The sequence below is a fragment of the Chelon labrosus genome (assembly GCF_963514085.1).
Source record: "Chelon labrosus genome assembly, chromosome: 8".
In the NCBI taxonomy this organism is placed as follows: domain Eukaryota; kingdom Metazoa; phylum Chordata; class Actinopteri; order Mugiliformes; family Mugilidae; genus Chelon; species Chelon labrosus.
Window position 1 is genome coordinate 8,219,567 of NC_140358.1, and position 25,062 is coordinate 8,244,628.

The window sequence follows — 25,062 nt, forward strand, 5'->3', positions numbered from 1 at the left end:
AAGATTATCTGTATAAAAACTGTGTGGGTATTGGAGGCAGCCAGAGGAGCTTCTCTCCAGAGAGAACCTGTACTTAGACTCTCTATGAATCGCCGGTTAAAGAAACCTTTTTGACTTTTGACCAGAGTTTTTGAAGTTCTTTTTCCATCAAGTAACACCAGAAAACAGAGTTGTCAATTCATCCACAGATATTAGTAAACAGCCACAGACTGCTGCATCATACACTCTCTCTCCAGCTGATGAACTTACTGGAAGGACACAGATTGGATCTGATTTCAGAGAATCTCTTGGTGCACTCAAAAAATCTTTCCCACTTATTGGCACATATTCGGAGCATAGACATACTGTATGTCCCAGAATAACTGCTGAAACAACAGAGATGTTTTGAGAAGCACCTTTCTTACTGAAAATAGACGAGAGCGCTCATACAATATGGGCTGCTTGAATCCAAGGATACAATCAGAAGATTAGCTGAGCATAAAGTAAGTGGTAACAGCTATCCTGGCTCTGTACAAATGGTAAATAAATATTGTCCACTAATAGACTATTTATTTTATCCCTTGAAAGAAATTAGACTATATGAGACTATAGACTTCAGGGAGGATGTGTTTATCTTATTAAGTAACCTAAATTGAATCTTGCAAAGCAAGCCATTTCCTTATTATTCCAGGCTTTTTAGTACGCTAAGCTAACTCTTGGCTACAAGTTGTAGCCAGATTTAAGAATGACATATAACTCTCACTAAGTGATCGAATACAAGTGTTTCCCAAATAGTAAATCTGTTCCTCCAACATCAAATTGTCCAATGGGATTTTGGTTCACAAGACAAAAAGCTTTGTTTATACTTGTTTATACTACAGCTTTATTGGCCAAGTATGCACACACACAAGAGATTTGTTCTTGGCATTTAATTCATCCATTCGTACAAACAAATGAGCAGCGGGCAGCCTGTGCAGGTGACACATGGTGAGCAGTTTTGGAGGTTGTGCACCTTAGCCAAGGATGTGCCACATCTCCCCTAAAACAATCAACTCAACAGGGATGGGATTGATATTTGCAGAGCACAATGGCTTAGCAGTCCATCGGACTGGACCACTCAGCCACCTCATCTGAGGCTGAGTCATTACATTACAAATACATTTTGGAGTCACCACAGTAGTTACATTTCAGACTATGGAGCAACACCATATAAACAGAGTCTAACTGCTTTTGCACTCAGGTTCTTAAATGCAGTCGGTGCCTCAACTGGAAAGCAAAAATAGAAAGCTTCAGCCAAACTTTAAGAAGCTGATTGTATCTTTAACTGTGTATTGCCAAAGATAAAATAAAATGCTGCTCATGGGCAATATTAAGACAATGGTAAAAAAAATAATCATTTCTGAATAGCCAGAATGCTTTTTGAGAAGAGTGTGGATCATTTAGTCAGTTGTAGACTTAGGGGAAGAGTCAATGTTGAATATACATTTTATGTAATCAACTATAAACATCTCATTAAGGCTGAGTTGAGCGACTGCCCCAAACTACTAATGTGTCAGTCCCTCCACCAGGCTGTGATCTGTTAGCAATGAGCTGATGAATTATTAATTATAGAATACATAGAATACTCGCTAGGGAGCCACTCTGTATCCTCAGAGCAGACGACCACAGAGGGACATTCAAGGTCAAATAAAATGGGATTCTTTGCCAACTGTGTAAGGATAAAGACACTGGAAAATACCTATAATTGGTTTAAAACACTGCAATGTGGAAGGCGCCCCACTAGCCCTGCGGTCATACTGGCTCTCTTCCCCGTCGAATTTCCGCAGCATTAATAAAACTTCAATTAACCATCAGGGGTCCATCTTTCAGCTAACCTTCCTAATCTAGTTCGATGGAAGCAGTTAAAGAATCAGCAGAGCCAATTTATACCGCTCCCACCTTAGTAGTGAGCGATACTTGTAGTTATAACAGGGACACGCTTTCACTGTCAGACAAAGTGTGCAAGGCTGCGTCATGTAGTGCTGCACTTTCTTAACCGTGTTTCTCCATAGCGTTGCCAGTAATTTGTAGCCCCATAAACACTGCTACAATATAGACCTGATGTCACACTGGTTAATAGGATCTGACCCCTGATGGTTAAATTATTTAGGTACTTTGAAGAGAGGAACCCAACAAGCCTCTCTAATTGATACTCCCCCCACACAAACACACACACTGCTGTGAAAGGATGTTCAGATCCTCACTACAGCAAACGCTTTTTGGGCCCATTGTCATTCTTCTCTTTGCAAATTGGGGGTTTTTAATGAGCGACCACCCTGTTTCTCCAACATTGTCCATGGCACAGCCATACACAGCTGGACATTAGGGTCTGGAACACCTTCCATTATGTTTCCTCAGTAAATTAAAATGAACTGCGGTAACAGCTTCTCTTTCAGCGTCAGATCTCCTCACAAATAAAACTTTCCGTATACTTCTTTTCCCACATTGTTTGCATCAGTAACAACACTTTGTTACTCCGCAGTAATGGTTTTTTTTTTTTCAAATCCACTGAATAAAATTAATTATGTTTGCAAAAGAGCCCATTATTGATTGCAGTTTCCTTATGGCTGATTCAAATGCATTAGTCAAAATCATTTTGGATTTGTGAATTTTAGCACCACTGAGTTGACACAACATTCAACAATGTGACATCAGTGTGAAATTACAAATCAGAGCATGCAGCATTCTGTGGAATTAAATAGTCGTTAACTTGAACACTTTTTTCAAGGCACTTTACTTATTATTTGTGCTATGAGAAGCTTTTGTACTTTTGGAAAATGTCCAAGAGTGCTCCTGTGTAGAAGACCACATGTGCTAAGGAAAATAATATTTCATCACTAATGTATTGATGAGATTTGCCTCAGATATCACAGTGTACTTCTTTTTCCTGTAGGGGGTCTTCAGAACACATCCGAAGGACTTGAACGACCAAAAAGTAACAATGAGCGAAATGGCATTTGTGGGTTCAATGGTGTGTAGCTAATAACATAACAGCATATATATATATATTATACTCACTTGAAAACAGTCTTTAAAGGGACAATTGCTTCTGAATATCACTTAAGTCAGCTATATATCTAAGCCTAAATACAATGTCTCCATTGTGACTGCTATCAGTGATGGTATGGCTTTAGCAAAATGAGACATGGGAATTTTTAAAGAGCACTTTCATGGACCAGGGACTTCATGTCCGCTTTAGAACAGATGTTTGATAAAGGTAATACAGTACACAGTAAACAACAGAAGTTTCTGGTGTTGCTGATCTAACAGAGAAAAGTTTGTCTCTAATTCTGAATTTTATCGTCATAACCCGTTCCTGCCTACATAAACACTTTTCAGTATATTTTTAAGTTTTTATGTGTATTTTAGCATTCGAAAATTAAGAATAACCAGCCACACTTTATGGAATTTTCTCCTACTTATAAACTACTATAAGAGTCTGATCCAAATCTCATCAACTGCTCAACTATAGTGCTAAGTGTGTTTTGCTTGCCAGCTTATGCAGCTGTCCAACACACTTCTACAGTATAAGGACCAGATTAACATTTTCATGCTCTCTCTTGAGCAGCCACCTTCTGCCATCTGTTTGCACATGTAACTGTGTAAATATGTACAAAATAAAAGAAGTGTCACCTCGCGGATAAAGTGAAAATGTCTCATTTGAAAGGAGTATGCTGACATTATGAAGGCTGCTGACACATTTTTTTAAAACTTTTTAATGGAAACACAATATGTGCATAGAGAGGTAAAGTGCAGATTTCTCTTGGTCAAGTTAGGTAGAGTGGATTTAAAAATGCATCCATATGCTTAATCATATGCTTAATCATCAAAATCATCAAAAACACAAACACGGTGGTGATTTGTTGGCTGCCAGTCGTCCCCATTTCCATGGTGAATGGATCAAGCCAGTTGGATGTTTCAGTTTCACCTAATCCCAAATGCTTTTTGATTGATAGAAATAATAATAATAATCACAACCAAATCTGTTTCTGGCAGTATAAAACTGAACCCACATGCTCTCGGTCCTTCACTGTAAAATAGTTTGTAGAGACATGCACAAAATCATCATAAGTTCTCTCCTCGTCTAGTAAGACATAAGACATTGTTTATTTAACCCACGTATAATGTCCTTGTCACAGTGGAATTTTTCAAGAATATATACAAAAAACAATAACACATTTGACAGGAAAAATATATAGAGAAAAATAGAAATATAAAAACATTCTGTATGTACAGTGTGGTGGTGGAAACTTTACAAATACATAATTGCTAAGACTATAAAATGTATTGGACAAGACAGTGAGGTAGTGGTTTGTGCAAAATAAGGCAGTGCAAAAAGCAGATTTATTAGTGCAAAAAAATAAATGTAAAAACGTAAACGAAGCAAAGTCCAGGGTGTGGGTTATTGTTGACTCAGGCTGGTGTTGTACAGCCTGATGACATTTGGGATGAAGGACCTGCGGTAGCGTTCCCTCTTGCAGCGTGGACGCAGCAGTCTGCTGCTGATGGAGCTGCTTAGGTTTCCTACAGCCTGATGCAGTGGGTGAGAGGGGTTGTCCATGATTGATGTCAGCTTGGCCAACATCCTCCTCTCGCCCACCTCCTCGATGTAGTCCAGAGAGCAGTCCAGGACAGAGCCGGCCCGTCTGACCAGCTCGTTGAGTCTCTCCCTGTCCCTCTCTGAGCTCCCACTGCTGAGGATGGCAGAAGCCACCACAGAGTCATAGAAAGTTCTGAGCAGTGACCTGCAGTAGACGCCTTGTTATAGAACGAAACAACATGAGAAGAATGCGAAGACAAACAAACAAAAAACAATATACTTACCTTAAACTTAGGTTATCAAGATGCAGTTGTCTGCAACCCACAGCCAAACTCCCGGGTCAAGCCTCAAGGCGCAGCTTAGCTTTGTGAAATTTGTAAAGGTGTGATTATGCCCAAGCTTTTCATCTGCTCAGTATGTATGAGGATGCATTTCCTCCAGCATCAAAATATTTTTCAGAATTTTCTGTCTTCTCCTATCAAACCAAATCAATCAAAGAACCTAAATGAATCTACTTTTATATTGTAGATTCAATATGAATGTGAATATGTATGAGTTCTGACCTGAAACTCCATTGTGGTCCTTTTATGTAAAGTGCTGTGAAGAGCCAGATTCAAGAGCCAAGTACATTTCAAAGCTATTTACTGTAGAGTATGGTGCATGTTTGAGCATCTCCCGCCCCCCCCCCCCCCCCCCCCCCCCCCATTCACCCCTCACGCTCCACTATCTATGCTTAAAATACTGGCGAATGGTAAAATGACAAGGGATGGACAAACTACACTGTGATGCTAATTAACTGGAAAACATAGTTCCTCAGGCTGCGTGTCATCAGCAAGTGATCATATTAGGTGGTAGACTAATAACAGTGTTGCTGTACTGGCAGCCATTACTAATAGCTGAAGAATCTGATCTATCTATAAGGTGTCAAACATGCACATCTTTATGTCACGATCAATCGCTGACACCTTTTCTAATGCCATCTATTAATTTTGACAGCAGCGTGAGCATGTATGGCTGTTTGATCCAGCATTTGAAAAGGTTAAATTTTTCTGGTGTGTGAGACGAACAAATATCAAACAAATGAAATGTCAAAGTTGGTACCCCTGAACAAATGAAATGTCAGGGACAATACCTCAGCCTAGCCCTCCCTCACCTGGCTCATCATTTCCACGCAGTCATATTTGTAGTCAGACATAAGAAGGGAGACCAAATAGGCTTTCTTTCAGTGAGCTGACCTATTAGCACCCTATTATTTGAAGTGCTGAATGAAAAGTGCTAGGCTTCTTTCAAACCGAAGCAGAAAGTTAAGGTCACAAAGTAAAATTCTCTGGTACTCTTCTCTGTCCTTTGGCTCCTGGCTCGGCTTTCTCCTGTTTCCTCTGCCTGGCACAGAGCCCCGATCCCTCCCTGTGTGGACATTCTCCCATGCACCAACTCTGACTATCAAAACAACAGTCATTAGGCAAATTTGCTTTGGTGCAGGATTACGTTAATTATCATGGAATTATCACTTCATTAAAGCAGGCAGAGATAAATTATCTCTGATGAAACGAATGCAAAATGAGGAAATAATGATCAGGCAAAAAAAAAAAAAAAAAAAGGGGGGAAGAAAAAATTAAGACACTACTCGTCGAAGGAAATCAAGTCATTGTGTTTCAGAGAGCTGATCCCTGAGAGGCATTGCAGCAAAGCGCAACATGACAGAGCATGTGGGGTTCCACAGAGAGGGGTAAGGACCACCCACCCTTTTTACCCAGTGTAGTCGAAATTCCCTGCCCAAGACTTAATAGAGCCTGTACTCTCCGTGCAAACTGCAAGTATCATTAATCATGCCAAATACCAATTTTAACGAATGCCTGCATAAACCCAGAAACACTCTTTGTTTCTGTGCGAAGGGCTGTGGTGCTGCAGCAAAACCAGAGTGGGACTTTTATAATGATTTCGTTCACTCAATAATATTTTCATGGTCAGAATCTCTGCTCTGTTGACATCAGTGCCGTCACTGAATGACGGGTATCCAGAGGACACAGATCAACCAGCTTATATGTGATTAAAACAGAAATTATTAAAATGTTTCAACCCTTTGCTGTAATCTTTGTTCATTTGTGAGGGCAGTGATGAAAAGAGGTATTTTATATTTATAGATATTTCTGTCTTAACATGGAATTAATTATTGAGCTCCCTAGTTTTCCATTTGAAGCATTGGTATTGCAGCTTTTATGACCTATTTCTTGCTTGTGTAACTGAAAGTTTTGGCATCCTACAAATCTTTTTTGTCACACCTTTTTTTTTTTTCCTGTGATCTTTTAAAGATGCTGGAAGAGAGAAGTAAAGCCATTTGGGGTGATGAGATCCTCTTTTCCAAGTTTTTGTTTCTGTTTAGTTTTTTTCTTTATTTTTCGTGACAACGATGTACATGACTACAGAGCAAGGACATTGGGCTAAACAAAAGAATGATCATATTTCTATGGCAACATTATGCAGTAGCAGGGGTCCTATAATTCCATTGCTTAGCAATATTCAGTGGTGTGCAGTGTCTAAGAAATAAAGTGTTCCTATTAAGGATCATCCACTTGTCAGGAGAATCATGAAGGAAAATATTGTCTCATGTTATGCTTGACCTTTAATCCCTCTTATAATTTATTTGTGCAGGCTATTGTTATTGTGGGTAAAACTGCAGTGTTTTTCCCTTTGTGATGCAGCAGGTTTGATGATCAATTTGCCGCCTATTCTTGAGATTTTAGATTGTAATTTGTGATGTCATGTTGACTGACAGATTGTTGCTCTACAAACAGAAAAAAGCTTTTGTCTGAACACAGCGTAACAGTTTGGTGATGTTGGGCAAAATACTGCCTCAATTACTGTCTGAATGCGTTGAAAAACATTTTGTAGCATCTCCCCATCATCCAGCAAATGGCAGAAAATCTGCCTCTGACAAAGGATGTAGACCCTTGCGTAAGCACTATGGCCTAAGCCATGGGTGTGTTACTCACAATAAAAATTAGGCCTTTCCTCATTGCTGTTAACAATAACATTCACTTTTCCCCTGCAATATTCTTTTGTACTATAATTTGCTGATCCAGGGACTTGATGAGCTGCACCACTGAAGCTGTAATACAGACTTCACTAAATCCCTGAAGGACCGTCTCGTAATGGTAGCACCTTCTTCCATAAAAATGCTAGTTTGCTTTGGAAATAGAGGTGCAGGTTCATTATGTGCCACCCTGTTGAATTTGAGAATTGGTTCCCAAGTGAGTCAGGGATGGCGCGGCCAAAACAATCAGCACAGATGGGGGAGGGAAGTTTCTAACACTCCCAGTTTTTCTTTGTGGATCCCTGGTAGCTTTCACCCCCTCTCCCTCTCCTGCAGTGTTGGTGGTATCACCCAGGTCTTCCATTGTTGAGGCATTTCGGGGGGAAAACCTCACACCAGGCTACTTATTCTTCACAAGGTTGCATTAAACAAAGACACTAACTCCCCAGGGTGTTCTGAAAGAGTTGCATTGAGAGACTGAGATGCATTGGCTAAATGAGGCCGAACACAACTTTTCAAAGAGGAAAAATGACTTTCAGCAATTTGAATGCAGAACAATGAAGATGGCACTAAACAAAGATGTGGGAAACATTAAGCGTGGGGGTTGACAACAAAAAATATGATCAGTAGAATATTGCACAGGAAGACGTCTCGCAGGCACACTAAATCAAAATTTGGGCCAAAAGTGTTGGTAAATCTGCAGCTATTGTGTGCTGTACCAGAGAACCAATACAATACCCATGGCATGGAGATATATACACTGCTGTGCTGACTATCCTGGTGTCGGGTAACAAATTACATAAACCACCCACAAGAAATCTGTGAAGATGTATTTGTGATGATGCAGCTACTCGCCACAGCGGCCAGAGCGCACTGTTTCTATCCTGACACTTTATTCGAGGCACTATTTAATGTTCTGTTCTATTGTGTCCTGGAGAAATCTGTCTCGAACAATTTCTACAACTTAGGCTCAACGAAAACCATGTCCAATTTCTTCCACCAGCTGCACTAGAAGCCACACACACCTGTAGTCAAAGCTGCAGGCGATCCATTCACTTTTGTTCCGAGATTTAAATAACACAGAGAACAATGAGTAGCAAGCACTCCACTTCATACACACCGTTCCAATTTCGGCTCTGAGTAATCTCTTATTCTTCTCTGCAGAATGGTGAAATCCATTCAAACCTTTTTTGTGTCGCCGCCTCTTATAACAAGTACAATGGTACAATTTACAGAAGTCCATTTTATGTATGTGCATGTCAAGAGGATGTATGCACAGCCTATGTTTATGGATTTGTGAGTACTGAAAAAAAATACATGAACGGCTAATACTTCTACAAATTTGATACAATGTCTGTTTGTCGTTCTGCAAACAAACACTCACTGGTATTTGATTAGGTTTGCAATTAGATCAAACCGGCTGGTTGGCACACAAGAAACTTATTATGCAGAATAGGCTTTAGAATGAAATGGAAGGAGCTGAAGTGTTTATGTAAAACTTTTAAGCATCTTTGTGAAGTTTTAATGAGTCCTGAAGATGTCTTCGAGAAAAGATTTGTTTGGCTGCGAAAAAGTCAAAAGTGAGTTGAAGGATGGGACGTGTTTACCTCCATGAACCACGGCCTCCCCTGAAACCAAGGTCAGGGGCAAGATGGAAAACACAGCAGACTGAGAAATGCTGAGAGGTTATCATCACGGGTCAGTATACCTGGGGACAGTAACATGAGTATACATGTGTACAGTAAAATTTAAATTCTGTTGTAGGGTAGGGATAGGGCTGATTAGCAAAATCACTATTACAGTGCAACAGTTAATAGCTCATATTTTAAATCAGATGTTACCTGTTTGTGTTCTTTACTGCTGCTCAGAGAGGAACTCATTCTGTCACAATGAGAAATTACAGAGAAATTAATTAGGTAACAAGCAAGACAAAACATATGTGTTTTTAGTGTACCAGCTGACAGGCCATTATCTTTGTACTGATTAGATTTCTTAATTTGCTCTAGCATCATAGAAATACAGGCTACCTTTTCTTAAGCAGCTCATGTCCTATTGTATGAAGCTTGTTTTCTTTCTGAGAGCCACACAAAAGGTTAGGATAGGTTACTGGGTACATGTGGAATTAGACTTTAAAGTCTTATTGTCATCAATCCATAGCCAGCCATGGCTGCAAAGTTCTCTTTTCTATTCACAATAAGCTCAGTAGTTGTAGAGTTGTGAACTTTACAGACCTGTCTACCAAGGAGATTGTTTTCAGTGTTGCATTCTTCCTTACCTGCACACAATAGAGGCAGCACCCCCCCCCCAGCATTCACTGAAAAAGGGAGGGCCATAAGCAGTGAACCATGTAAACTGTACAGCTGGCCTAAATGCTTGTGTTATATATTAACAGAACAACAAAAAACCTTCAAATCAATATGTCATCAAATGTATTTTTAAATGATCAATAAAGCGAGTTCAGTTCAGCATTAGTTTATATTTTGTGTTACAAAATACTGACATTGTCAAAATATCATGAAAAAAAAAAACTGAACAACAGCTAGTAATTCTAGAAAAATAGTGTTTTCACTCCTGTGATGGTTTTATAGCATATTTTAGAAAACTACTCTCTTGTCTGCAAACAACCAGAGTGGTTATAGCCATGAGAACTGACATTTGAAGTGACATCCTCCTTTGGTTTTAGCTTTTCACAGCACATTTTCGTCTCACTTTGCACTGCAATCCATCTTTCTGAATTACTGTAGCAGTGAAACAATTGATCCAATCTTTTTAGTCCCCCAGTATACCCCTGTAAGAGGCATCGTCCCACAGAGACGGGAAAAACAGATTGAGATGGACTAAAAAATGGATTAAGAAAGCTTCCTAAAAAATCTTGAAGCATTTATAACACTTACGATCCAAGTTTCAACAATGTCCTGCTGTTTTCTGTCACTCCTAGGGGCCAGAGAGGTCATACAATGTACCTGTGCCAAGGTAAAATAAATCATTGGCAAGCAGAGAGTTTAGGTCAAATAATCACCCCTCCGATAATGCATGTCCATGGAGAGGCTGGTGAGATTCATTGCTGTGCTCCGGCTGACAATAATGGAGGCTTTCAAAGGCCACAGTCTTTAATTTCTAGTCCCTGCTATCAGCGTTTTTATCCTCTAGAGAGGGGGAGGTCAACTGCCCCTGTTCCACAGCCCCAGAGCCAGCATCCTGGGCATTAAGGGCTGGGAGAGGTGACTGGGGTCAGGCTGTGATTGCTGCTGAAGATGGCAGGCTGACGGGTCCTGGGGCTCATCGGACTCTTTTCAGACAAAGAAGCTTTACAGAGCAGCTCCCCGGCCAGTTTTTATCAGGGCATCACTAATGGTTATGATATGATCTGTCTAGCATCACTTCCAATTAAAGCTTGCTGGGGGAATGTGGCAGACGCTCTTCCACATCTCACTGAGGCCTCAGTAGTGTTCAGTGAATGTAGACTATTGTTTGAGCTACTCATTTCAGTGACGATCAAAGTTCCATTCTGTTGACCACAAAGGAAGTGGCGACTGGCCAGGCCTATTAGATATGTAGTTGTGGTGGAGAGATGGAGAGGGTAATCAGTCTTCCTACTGATAGCAATGACCAGCCAACGCCTCACTGTGACAAAGACTAACCTCCTCAATACAATATAAAGCTGTAACAAAAGGTTATTCTTCTTGTTCAGATAGCCTTGCCTTTTGACCAGGAAAAATACATCTCTGAGAATCCTCATAATTTCTACAAACTTCCTCTGGTCTCACACTATAGTCTCTGAGCTAATATCTCATTCTTGAAGCTTGCCACTTTGAAATGACTGTGACTGCAGCAAAACCTTAGCAAAGTCTAACCGTCATCCACACTGCAGCGGAAGCCAAAATCCACCAAGGACCTAAAAACTCTATCCTGGCCCAGACTGACGGCTGTGCAGATGTGGTGTGAGGACACATACAAAGCGAGGTGAACTCAGCTCTGGGCCCGATTTGATTTCTCTCCAACCGGAATGATAATCGTTTCTCTTATAGGTGTGGATCTGAGGAACAGACCATTATCTGCTCTGTACCAGATTGAGAAAACAACGTAAAACCGCTCAACCACACAGACTGATCAAAGACTAATAAAATATCAGCAATTTTCTTTGAAGATAATCAGTAGGTTTACATTTGCAAATCTTTGTGGGAGTTACAAGGATTAGCCGTCGGAAAAAAACTTTATTTTTTCACATTGGACTCTACCTTGAGGTGGACTCTGAAGTGCTGACCACTTCAACTGCTTTTCTGGAGAAGAAAAATACAAAAGAGATGTAAGCCTTAAGTGCCAAACATCCAACAGAGGCCCTTTATTCTGTAGCTATGGACAGAAAAGAGCTCATCTCACACAAATGCCTCTAAAATGTACTTTTTGGCAGACTCCTGGCATTCAAAGACTGCGATAATCTTCGTGGCAGTGAGACAGTGCAAGCATCAGACATGTTTGTGGCTGTCACATAATCCCTTAGCGAACCCCGACCAGAGGTTAGTGAAAGGAGTAGTTGGTCATAATGAGGCAAGAGCAGCTGCAAGACCTTTTCATCGAATGAGGTCACCAGAGCAAGAGCTATCAGTGCTCCCCCCTGATTGGGGGTTGGTCAGGTCTCACTCAAAAGAACAGGCAACAAACGGTTTTGTAGTGTAGGAATGTAAAACCGTAGGCCCTCCTCCAGCTCCGTTTCAACACATGTCTGTGGTTGAAATAAATTATTTTAATTGTTCTCCAATTCCCCCGCTCACCATTTCGCTAAATGATAATTGAAACATTAATAGGATCTTAATAGGATGTGTGTCCTGGTAACCTTTGATATAAATCTCGCCATAATAGAGAATATTCATGAATCAAGAGTAATTAAGTATGTGTGGACAAGCACCGGTTTTGGGGGAATATGTGGCTTGCAAATAAGGTTTGATCAACAAGGACATTGGGTTGATAGAGGATTTTTTTTTGTTGTTTTTTTCCCTTACATAGAGGTTTTAAAAAATTAATTACGGCAATGTCATGCCATAAGTCAGAGTTTTGTGTTAATAATAATGAGGCTGGTCTCTTTAACATGGATTTTAAAATGCACAAATTTGCCCTTCAGTCAGAGGCAGGACTGTACCTTTGGTTTGTTGTGGAAACCCAAGGGTCTAAATGGTACTGAAAGGGCATGAGTAATTCATATGAGTGGGGTAGGGCTGGAATAGTGGTATTGCCCATGAGAAGAGAACTTAGCTGGAAGAAACAAGATCCTCCTTATAGACTAATGGATGTGTTAGCAAGTGCGCTTTCAGACCAGCTTTCATGTTGGCTCCACCAGGGGGTATAGAGCGAATGGCAAATTAATTATAGAAATGAAGCCAACCTCTTTTTTCTTATCATAGAGGGCAGCTGTGTGGCAGCTGTGTTTCCCTTTGCTTGTTTGTTTCTTCCTCTTTCTTACAGTGCTGGAATGTGTCCTGTTCTGCATCTATTCTCTGCTTCCTTTTATCAATCCATGCAAACTAACTCACGAGAAAGCTCTGCTGTCGATAGCGGAGGTGAAAAGTGGAGCCTTTATTGAGTAGAAATGTCATAAAAGGGGTTGCAGACTTGCAAAGAACGAGTCCGGCTCTGTCTGCCTCTCAACTTATTCTATAGCTTTTAGACCCTTCCAGTCAAAGTCAACTAATAAATCAATATTTCAAGCGGGATCTGGGGTTTAATGACATCATACTTTTGGCTGCAGAAGCACATTAACCAACAGCGGAATGAGAGTCTCAATGACAGGCTACACGGTCCTGATCAGTGTCTACACTGTAGTGTTTTGAGCGACATTTGGAGATGTTAAATGTCTCAGAAATGGCATGTCAGACCCACTCTAGCAAATGAAAAGAGCACTACTATCAGAAATAGACACCAACACACTCACTCTCCTCTCCTCACTTGTTGGACGATTCCCAAAGGTCTGCTTTGGAAATAATGGGAAAGAGCAACGGTGAATGCATGGAATATTAATGCAGATTTGCAGCCAGCCTGCAACTATCGAAACAATTTTCAGAACGAACGGAGGAGATATCAGTCCACATGTCATCATGACGTTTTCAAGTTCCCACCTCATAATGTAGAAGTGTATTACGGCGAGGCCAATTTTGTTTCATAATGGAACATTATGAACTGACATTAAAAAAATATCTTGGGTGAGAAATTAAATCATGCAGTGTGTCCTTGAATTTTTGTTCTAGGTTTGCGCACCTATTGGCTTATAACTGATGGAGGAAAAAAAGTTATATATATATAAGAATATTTATTATGCTGGGTACATCAGCTACATTAACCATCGCTTAGAACTGCTGCAGTTTGAGTACCGTCTATGTAAGCCTGTATCTGCATCTATGAAGATGAATGAACTCCCTGTGACATCACCCATAGGATTCCCGAAGAGCAGCTTTGAAGCTTCATGTGTCTGACCGTTCCTAACTCGTGGTTTAGGCAGTAATTGGAAAATTAGTGGGGAATGAATGGACACTTGAGACCAGCTGAGACAGCACACACCTATCACTAAACACAGCCACGGGCCTTAATTACTGTAGGTATGACTTTAAGGATTGATACAGGTAAAACGGGTGAGTTTTATAAAACCTCACCTTCGTACCGTTGTCATGAATAGAAAACATTGCTGCAGAGACCAATTTGTTGTTTGAACCAGGCTGTAGAAATGTCAGTTTCTGCTGTAAAGTTGTGTATTTTAGCATGGAGGTCTATAATGATTGACAAACTTTTGGAGCCAGCCTCAAGTGGCCATTTGCAGAACTGCAGTTTTTGGCGCCTACGCGTCGTCTACATTTTTCAGCCTATCCACTTAATTCAGCCCTCGGGATCTGCTATTAGCCTTAGGATGTGTTGTGAAAATGGCAGTAGTGACACAACTCTGCATCTTGTCACTCACTGGACAATTCAAGTGAACCTATAATCATTGGTATAATTACAAGAAGATTCTACAGGAGTTGACTTATTTGGAGCCAGCCTCAAGTGGTCATTTGTGGAATTGCAGTTTCCGCCACTCTGCGTTGCCTTCATTTTTCAGTCCCAGAGGTTGTCACTGTAACAAAAGGTTAAAATCTAAAGACAAGCAAACAAAGCAGAGAACATTTAATAGTTTAATTATAAGCTGCTGTATACATTCAGTGATTATTCCGATTTTCATGTTGCCAGAAGCCATGGGTGAGACCAGCAAAACATTCAGCTACAAGATCTAGTTTGTTGTATGCAATTTGTCCATTGTCATTCATATTTTCCACATTGTACATAGTTTACTGCAAAGCAACATAAAACCACATTGCTGATGTGCAACACGGTTCTTCCAGGACCTTAGATCGTTCAAACACGATTCCACCCAGTCTGTTGTGTGGCGCTCGTAGGAGGAAGGGGAGCCCTGCTTATACCACTGTGGTCGCAACTTTATCTTTGAGATCTGTCGAACACAAATGGCGCAGGGACACAGCATTGCTGAGCAAAGCTAGTCTGCACATCAGCATGCCCTCAGTTGAAGCTGAAAAAATCTGGATTTAACTTGATTGGGCCAAATGGGAAAGCCAACCTATTTATAAAGATACAATAGGTGGAACCCTGTTACAGCCTGAAGAACGCTGGAGGGTGTTCTTTGTCCTCCTTAGATACTAAGTTCAAGCAACATCCTGCAATCGTTAAGGTTTTGTTTGCATCTTTTTTGGTTTCTTTTGCTATCTCACTCTAAGCTCATTGAACTGACACACTAATGTTGGTGCTGAAATCGCTTTTTTTGTCATTGTTTTTTTTGTTGTTTTTTTTTTGTCTTTTTTTTACATTTTCTAGTAGCCCACACAGAAACTGGATGGCACAAGAACTGACCAATAAGAAACTCTTTACAACAAGGTAGACTGCAAGTCAACAGTTGCCAGGGATCACACAGTAAACAAAAAAATAAAAATAATAATAATAATAATCCAAGTTCATTTTTGAAAAAAAAAAGAAAAAGAAAAAAAATCAGGTTCAATATAAAAGCAAAAGACAAATGAACAAAAGCAAGTTAATCCCAAGTATAACTTACTCATAAAATAACTACACAGCATTAAATATTCTCATTATACATTTTTAAATTATTTATAAAATATATTTTGGCATATATGTTTTTTTTATTTTTGTGTTTGTGTAACAAACGCTACTGTAGCTTCAGTTGAACACCAATGTTTATTTGTTTTTTTTCTCTTGAAACAAAACATTAAAGGGATTGTCACATAACAACAGGTTATTAAAAATGATAATAGTAAACCCTATACAGAGTTTCACATAGCAAGACATGAGTGACGATCCCTTCTATCCTAGCCCCATAGTCAAAAGTCAAAAAAAGTACAAGACCAAAGCACAAGGTTCTAATTTGTGCTCCACTGGCTACAATCAAGGTTGGGCACAGGAGATTTCAAAAGCAGTGAGTCTTTTTTTTTTTTTTTTTTTTCCACACAACTCAATTTGAACACAAGGATCTCTCTGTCCCACTTCCAGTGTTCAGAGCGGCTTGGCAGATAGCGAGAGTTCATTTAGCTCCAACCGTGATAAAATAGAAATACTGTAAGGACCTCACAGTCTGATGACACTAGGACGTCCTCAGGGACACACAGAGAAAGTTTCTCCTATTAGTCAACGAGAGGGGCAAATGAGACCAAGGGGCCTCCCGTTCCTTTCTGTGAATGTACTGGAAAGTGTTGAAAGAGGAAATTGACGACATTTTTGGATGAATCCTGTGTTTATCTGTTATTACAGTGACGGAGCTCACTATACAAAGGAACAAAGAGCGATTTTGGCAGCTAAAACAGACTGCAAAACCAAAGAAGGCAAATGTCAGTTTGTGATACAAAATAGTTCAAAAGGCATAACCGTACGTATGAACTGGCACCTCAGGTGTCCAAACATGTAGCGTCCTGCTTTGGCTCGAGGGCTGGAGAGCTCCACTGGCCATGTCCATGCAGTCAACAGTAACCTGCCTGTCCACTCATTGCAGACTGATAGAAAGAAAACTGAACAAAAAGCAAACAAGGAAAAAGTACTGCGACTACAACAAAGCCACATCCACTACCTGGGTTTGAGCACACAACTAGTCGCAGCATACTACAGTTCATCATCATCATCATCATCAGCCCAAGCTGGTTCTTGGATTTTTGTATACTGCAAATGGGTGTGTCTCTCTAATTCCACAGCCTGCCTTTCTCCTGTGTACACACAGCTATTGCGGGGTATATATATGTGAGTTTACACTGTATGCGTGTATGCTTGTTGGTGTGTGTCATTGAGAAGCTCGCTAAAGCACAATGTCCTTCAGGCGCTTGCTGCTGGGGGATTCCTTGTCTCGGCCATCGTGGAGAAGAGTGTTGATCTCCCTGACAGCCGGCTCACTGTCCTTCCCCTCCGGCTGTCTCAGCAGGCTGTGGTTGGCGATTCGCTCTGCGTCGCGGCATTTCAGCGTGTTGTAGGCAGATGACGGCTTGGAGGCTGGGCTCTTCAGGTGCACGGGGGAAGTGATGGGGCTGGCTGCCTCGCGCCCGTTGCCAGCTTCGCGAACAGCCCCTCCATTGGCCTTGGGGCTACACACCTGAGACTCCTGAGTCCGCTTTCCCTTAATCTCTCCCCGTTCCACGTCCTCAGGCCCATCCTTGCCGAAGGTGGCAAAAGTCCTCTTGGTGGTGCCATCCTCATAGTGTGGCACATCCACTGTGGTGGCCTCGATAGACAAAGCGATGACATTACGGGCGTGATCGGGCGACTTGGCGCGTGCTGGGATCGGAACGCGAGGCATCCAGCAGCGGTCAGAGTGGCCTAGGATGCGGCACTCGTCCTGGCAGTGAAAGCCCTCGCTGGGATCTGTGAAGGGAAAAGAGAAAACTTGACTGTTAGATTTGTATCAGAGCTTGATTTTCAACTTTATACTTAGAAAAATAAAAGTCGTAAAATAATAGAAGAAACATATATTAAAGAAAGAGGCATTTGGTTTTCATTTAACCAGTCCAAGTTAAACGTTCCTGAACGATTTCCTTTCTCTCGTACTGCATTCCCTCTACATCCGCCCCAGACTGCAGCCCCGTTAACACTGTTCACAGATAACTAGAGCTGGATGTTTGGAGCACGTCTAATATGCCAATTAAATTATGTATTGTTAAATCAAAAGTCCATTTGCAGCTCGTGTATAATTGGGTTTTCTGTAGCAACATTAGATGAAAGGCAGGTTTAAACAGTGCAATCAGATATCTCAGAGAAAGACACCAGACGAGTTGCGGTGTTGGTGCCTGGTTCATATCTCTCTCCCTCTCTGTCTCTGTCATCTGGCGCCGAGTTATAAATATGTAATGATGTTTAACGCTGGAGTAAAAGAAAAAAAAAAAAAAGAGTTTGTCTGCATCCATGTAGCTGTGCTGCTCAGCACTTTGTTGTGTTGGAGGAAGAACTTTCAAGAACAACAAAAACTTGGTCTTGAAAATGTCTCTCACTCAAACGCCGTGGTTCGGTTTTAAAGAACTCAGTGGGTTTGATTAAAAATGTTGTTCGTGACAACACATTTATAGCACATTAGCAGCAGCGCCTTGACAAAAGAAAATAGAACGATTCTTTTTCTCAAATCCCTACACGTCACTGTACTGTTTCAACCAGCTCCAGTCTGAAGAAACAACCTGCCACGCAGACACACAGTGACATATTTCTGTGCTCCACTATTGCTTGTTTCCCTCCTAGCAAGAGCCATCCTCTGTTTCAGAGGCCCAAGGTGACAAGAAGGGATTGTGAGAGGGATTGCGATCGACCCAAATGCATACGCTTACATCTGGCAATCGCAGCTTGACAGATCACCTAATTAAAATCACTAATGATCTGTTTTTCTCCCTTCTTTTCTGCACTCATGAGAGGCACCTCTACTAAGGCCCTGGGAATCGATATTTAAAGATTGGAGACCAGCTTTTCAGGGGCAGATATGCCGGAGCTGTCTCTCATAAAGTACAATCTGATGAGACTGACAGATAGCATGGTAACTAAATGACTGGACGAGTGAGTAAAGGGTGTCATGCACTGTTTGAACCCAAATATGGGGAGAGGAATGGAGGAGGACTCATTTCACTTGAGGGCAGAAAACATGAACACCAGCACAAGAATGCAGATCATGAGCAAACAATGTCCTCATGATGGGTTCATACTGAGACAGAAGAATCCAGAGATTATGTCTGGTATAAAGCTTCTCCTTGTAAGCAAAAGGATTTCCTAATCTGCATTTGTTTGAGACAAACACCTCGGATGTAGTCTACAGTAGTATATAATTTAATATTTAAGGATTTATTTTTGTGGTAAATATTAACTTTATGAAACATTATTACATAATATTATGCACATTATGCCCGGAGCTGCATAAACAGGCCAGTTTATGAAATAGCTATACAGGAAAAATCATTTGATAAAGCAAAAAATAAAAAATGAGCCAAAACCTTAATATTCTCCACTTGTTATAATCCTGTATATATGTAAATCAGAATGAATGCTGATTGGTGCAAGGAACTGCAATGGCAGCAATCAAGGAGACAAAAGGCATTAAGCCGGAGGTTTTGTTTAAAGCTATCCAATCAGGATGTAATAATGCAATCACAACAGAGAGTCTTTACCAGGTACCAAGAACATAATGGAGGGTGATGAATGAAAAATAAATAAATAAAAATAAAAAAAAAGCATGATTAGATTGTCCACCACACCAGCACTTTTCATTTCGAATCCCATGTCCTTCCTTTTATAATCCTAACTCTCTGCTTTGTCAGTAACCTTGTTTTAAAATGACCCTTTTGTGAAGGCTTTTCGTTGCTACTTTGCAGATAATAAAGATGCATTAAGCAGTCACTTTTTTAGTCGCAGAGGTTTATTCAAAAAGGTTTATTGAAAACTTCTGTAACTTCTGTATGAGAAGTATACATATAAATTTCAGCTCTGCATTTAATAATCTGAAATTCCACCAAAAATCTTGCTTGACGTATTTGACAAAGTTGATCTTTTCCTCCACTGATTAAAAATGTACAAGCATCTTGGTAATGAATGCAATTTCCTCTAAACACTTTAGCTTATTTCAACAGCCTAAAGCATTTTCTAAGGCATGAAAAGCCTTGAGGCACAAAGAAATATGCACAAGTCTTATGCTCCCTACTTAGCAGCGCATGTGTAGGCAGTGAATGACATTTTCTATCCTTTCCTTAGGGGTCTATGGGAGAGCAACTGGGTTGTAAATGACATTGTTACAAAAGCCAAGTGCTATTAACACTCACACATCCTGCCTCTGCTCAGAGCTTCATAAACTGCAGATGTTGCTCCAAAAGACCCGCAAAAAATGGAGGAGGCAAAATTTAAATAAAAAAAAAAAAAGTGACAGGCCGTCGACCTCCAACAAAGCATGGTTTCATCCTGTTTAAAAAAGAAAAACGGGCAAACTATAATGGAAACGGATGAATTTGATTTGGAAGTCAACAAGTACAGAATAGAAGACAGTGAAGGCACCTCCTGCCGCGAATGTGTATTCAAAGGCATCAGGAAAATAAGCCTGCCAATCAGTTCCAGGAGCAGACTTTAAAGCACAGTACAGAGCAGGATGTCATTGGGAACATATCCGATCTAGGATTTAATTCCTATTAATTACTGAGGGAGCTCCATCGGGAGTTGGAGGCTGCTGGTGTTTTTCGTGTTGTGCATTGAAATGAAATACAATTTCTTGGCAATGGAGTCCTACAAATGCATGCATCGGTAGCACAACACTGCTGTCAAATCAGACGTACTGCACTTTAATACTGTATTAAGGTCCAAAGGATGCTAGAGGCACTAGGGAGCACTTTATAAATGTATATACTGATATGCACAGCACTGGAAAATAATAAATATTTCCCCTTCAGATGCAAGAACCATATTCTCCTGATAGTGCTGTCCATATTTTTTCAGTTTGTAGTTACCTGGAATAGCATCACTTTGCACACTGGGAAAAAAAACCCACACGTTCCCTGCCATTTCATCTTGCATCTGCCAGCAGCCGATTCAGCCCTGCCTCTCTCCCTCAATCAGATGAAGGCGTCTAAACTTCAAGTTACGGCAGACAGATCTTTACGTTCAGCGTGGGAATCCCACGACCTGACAAGCTCATTGCTCAATTTACCTTTGTGCACCACATAGAACGTTCCTTCATGTTACACAGCTGCAGGTGATATCTGTTTGCTTCTAATGCAGCAAAAAAAAAAAAAAAAAGAGGAATCAGCAAAAAGTCTGATATCCTCAGACACAAAAGGGAAGGGATGTGTTAAGCGAGGGAGGCAACTCCCTGTTAAACTGCCCGAGCTTTCGCCAGCTATTTTGCGTCCTGCTTGGCTAACACGTGGAGCCTGCCTTGGAAAACACAGGCGCTTATCCCCACAAAAGTAGCGCAGACAGCCTCAAGGTTGAAAACCATGATGTAATCCTGTAAGACGAATGTAAGCAAGTGCAAAAAAACACAGAGGGCCAGACTGTAGGGTTGGAGACAGCGTTGAGTTGATCTGAACTCAGATTCAGGTGATAAAATCTTCATTCTGCATTTCTTTGTTTAAGTGGAACCGCGGTGCCAGGGGGACCTGCAGTATGACACAATTCAGTCAGTTTGGTTTAACAGCATGATGAACCCTAAAAAGAATTTGGAACAGCAGTGTGGCATGATAAATCATTTTACAAATAATGTCTGCCACTTTTGGCTTAAGCCACTGTTTTTTTGTATTTCCTCTGTAGGCTGTCATTTTCATCTTAGCGGTAACAATAGCTGTCCTGATTCTGAACAGACAGCCAGACAGTATAATGAAATGTATCTTCCCTGTGATGTAGCTGTTATGAAAGAAAATAATTAAGCGCAATTTAAACCTAGACGTACTTTACTTGTGGCCTTGCATAGACCTTCACAATTGTCTTTGACTGTTTCTGTTGTTTTCTTTCTGTCTTTGATATTAAACCCAAATACAAGGCTGTGACAAAGCTGTTAAATGTAGCCTGTCTATAGATGGAAAAGACAATCATTCAGCTCTGTTGACTGAAACAGCAAACAGCATCGTTGTCTTTTCACCGCTGTGAAAGGACTGGTGTAAAATTCAAAGGAACCACATGTATAGAAAGTTAAATAAATCTGACCGCAGCTCTGAGGATCCTTTTTTTTTTCTTTAGCATAGTCAACACTCCCTGTCGTGACTGAGCGGTGTGCAGAAGGTTTTCATTTGCTGCTAAAATGTCGTCCACTTTTCTGCTCTCATCTTCGTATTCCAGAGTATCTTTGACAGTGAGATGGCTGTTTTCTAATTGCTCTCCATATTAATTTTCCATTCTGGCAGTCACATGGCAAAGATTGATTAAATCTAAATTGTTACTACAGAGTCTTGATGGGGAATGTGATGCAGAAGCTGATGAAAATATCACAGGGGGGGGGGGGGGGGGAAGAAAACAGCACCAGCAGAATAGAAGAGGGTGACTGTCTGTGGATGGTTGGTGCTCAGAGTCCAAATCATGCTCGAGACCTAACAGGCTTGGCCCTGTCTGATCCTAACACTGGGAATGGAGCTTAACATCTAGCCTGTCCTAACTACAGTAGAGGACAGTTCTACGGCCAGCTGAGGCTGAAGCTCGGCCAAGCAGCCTCCTACACTACTCACCAGGGAGAGTCCAAGCACTGCTGTCATCCCAGCCAGCCAATTCAGTCTGTGGGCCATAAATCAGCCCGGAGGCTTGGCTCCTGCGGGAGCGGCAAGATGGAGTGTGATGGTCTTGTTTTTACAAACAGTAGAGGGGCACCCTTACTGCGCCACGCAAGCCATCATTCTCTGCACAGCACTGAGTCCTCTCTTTCTCCCTACAGCATCTGGTTCAGTCACATCAAGCTATCCCCCTCCTGAAAACCCCAGATTCATTCCTCACAGCTCCCCGCACAAGGCCATCCTTTATGCTTCTCCTCCTTCTGTCCTCTTCTCTCACCGAATCAGTTCTGCTGTCTCACGTACATTGATGTAATTAAATGAATTCTTCACTACGAAATCACTTCCTCTCATTTCTGCCTATCTGACCAGAATTCCTTTAACTCCCTCGGTAAAACATTAATTGTCAAGAACATTAGACACGCTGGGCGCCCTTGTTAGTACTCTTGTATGGCTGGTGAGGCCAGGGGTTCATGTGGCCCTGGTTCTATTTCTGAGCATTAGCAGCAGTCAATTTATCAAGAACAAATTCACTGCCTTATCCGCCCAGTACTGCAGAAAGTGTCTGACAGCTTGTCACTTCCAGCAGACCCACTGTATCCTCCCAAAAGCTGATGTAAAATGGCAAGTCAGCTTCATTTTGAGACAGTTGCTTTCCTTTAAAGCACTTGACAATAACTGTTTCAAAAGCTAGCGACAGTTTAAACCAAATTCTGCAAATGTTTACTTCCTTTGTATGTTTCTTCCCTTGCTGCCGCCTTGGCCATCCAACAGAGCCAATGTGTTCCATAACAGGTCCCGGTATAAAGAATGAATTTCCAAACTGGTGTTGACAAACAACGCACTAGCTTCTAAATTGGTACAAACAGCATCTGTTTAACAGCTGTGTAACAGCAGCGGGAGGGAAAAAAAGCAATCGCTATGCTGTTTTATAAATCACTATGTCATCGCGGAGTACTGTTTTGTTTGAAAGCAGGACTGCTAGCCAATGGACTGCTTGATGTAGTGGAAAGAACGCGAGCTGGTGGTCATGATGACATACGTGGGTGGGATGGGTTCAATGCCCTGGCGACAAATAGCACTTTGCAGAAAGGACTCGCTCACTTTATTGAGCCTTACTCCTACCATGACTGGCTCCTAAAGGTTGCGATGTCATGGTAACAGTTTTTTCGCCTATAAAAGAATTACCATTCCTATCATGAGTGGCAATCATGTCTTTTTTGATCTGTAGTTTTCAGATCCAGGCAATATCATAATTCATGCTCTGGTTTTCATATATTACATGAGCCAGTGACCATTTAACTCTCTCAACAGGCACTCTGACTGGATTTAACCCAGGCAGAAAGCCATAATGAGCTAAGCCTGGATGCACTAGGCTGAACGCCATTTAAGAGGTAGCATAGAGGTTCTCATCTGAGGCTCCAGCACCAGTGTAATACACTTATGTGTTCGCAAAACACCAGAAAGCCTGTGGATAGGCAGACACCCTATCTGCCTGAAATGTTCCCAACTGTTCAACCACGCTGCCAGTCCAACAACGTGCAGAGATTTGGTAGAGAAAAATAAAATAAAACTCTGGACACTTAAATAATTCTTATCATAGAACAGTAACAAACATAACTGATTTTGTTATGCGGTTTGTGTGAATTTGCTGTCTTTAAGGCTAATATCTTACCTTGGTATGCCTTGCCAGGAGATGGGTCATTTTTAAATTCTCATTTTAAAGGTTTTTGGAATAGATCTGCTGGCCAACTAAGAAAAAATATAACATGGACCAAAATATTTGACATATATTTACAGTACAATGTGCTTAAATAATCAAAAACTAATGAGTAAATGATGTCAGGAAATACATCCTGCAAATATGCTATAATGATGATGAGTGTCATTAAGTGTATTTTGGCCAGGGTTTAATTACACACAGCTAATAACCTCAAATTGTAAAAGAACTTGTACAGTATTATGCCCGCGCTTTCCTCTGCTGTGAGATAATGATGCCAACCATATCGCTGTCACTGGAACAAGAAATCAGCTTAATAACTTTGTGGTGGCAAATTAGATAATTTCGTGGCCACATATAACATTTCCAAGAAAAACTAATCAAGGATGTAATTCAGTGATGAATGTCATCAGAGGAAATTCATCTTTTTTAAAGGGACAATTATTTTAAAATATGAGAGATAGAAGATGAAGAAGAACGCAATTAAAGTCAAAATTAAACTGAAACTTGAGCTTATCCTGTTGTAATTTGATGTATTTCTAGTTAAAATGGGATCGTGCAGGGAGGAATTTCTCAAAAGTGTCTAGAGGGAAAAACGGAACAGGATTGTAAATTTGTTTGATTGGAGGAGCATTTTGTGTTAAAAGATTTGCAGCATAATTGGTTTATTAATTTCCCCATAAATCTGAGGAAAACTCATCATATGCTTCCTACGTGGGTTCCTTAACAGAGTTTTTAACCTTCATAACGCTTTTCACTTTTAACACTTTCTTGGGAGACAGATAATAAACAAAATGTATAGTTTACAATTCCAATCTGTTTTTTTATTTTTTTTCATTTTATGGTTTGAAGCAGAGGAACTTAATGCAGGTTAATAGGTTCATACATTTCATATTAATTACATTAGTATATGCATTACTTATATATTCCAAGTATTGCGTTGTACTGTGATGTGATATACTTTGCTATAATGGTATAGTAAATGTCACCCTTGTCAATTCTGAGCATCCAA

The 25,062-nt window shown here is 40.7% G+C and overlaps 1 protein-coding gene across 2 annotated transcripts in view; it reads right to left on the minus strand.

Moving 5' to 3' along the window:
- Positions 1-15,699: 15,699 nt before the first annotated feature.
- The window catches only part of pcdh19 (protocadherin 19), a gene marked incomplete at its 5' end in the record, with an annotated part of 50,274 nt that continues 40,911 nt past the window's right edge, over positions 15,700-25,062 (minus strand). For both annotated transcript variants that reach the window (XM_084549489.1, XM_084549490.1), the window contains one exon: positions 15,700-17,480. In XM_084549489.1, coding sequence (XP_084405615.1) covers positions 16,921-17,480 — 560 coding nt within the window. In that variant the 3' untranslated portion in view covers positions 15,700-16,920. The remainder of the gene's footprint in view (positions 17,481-25,062) is intronic.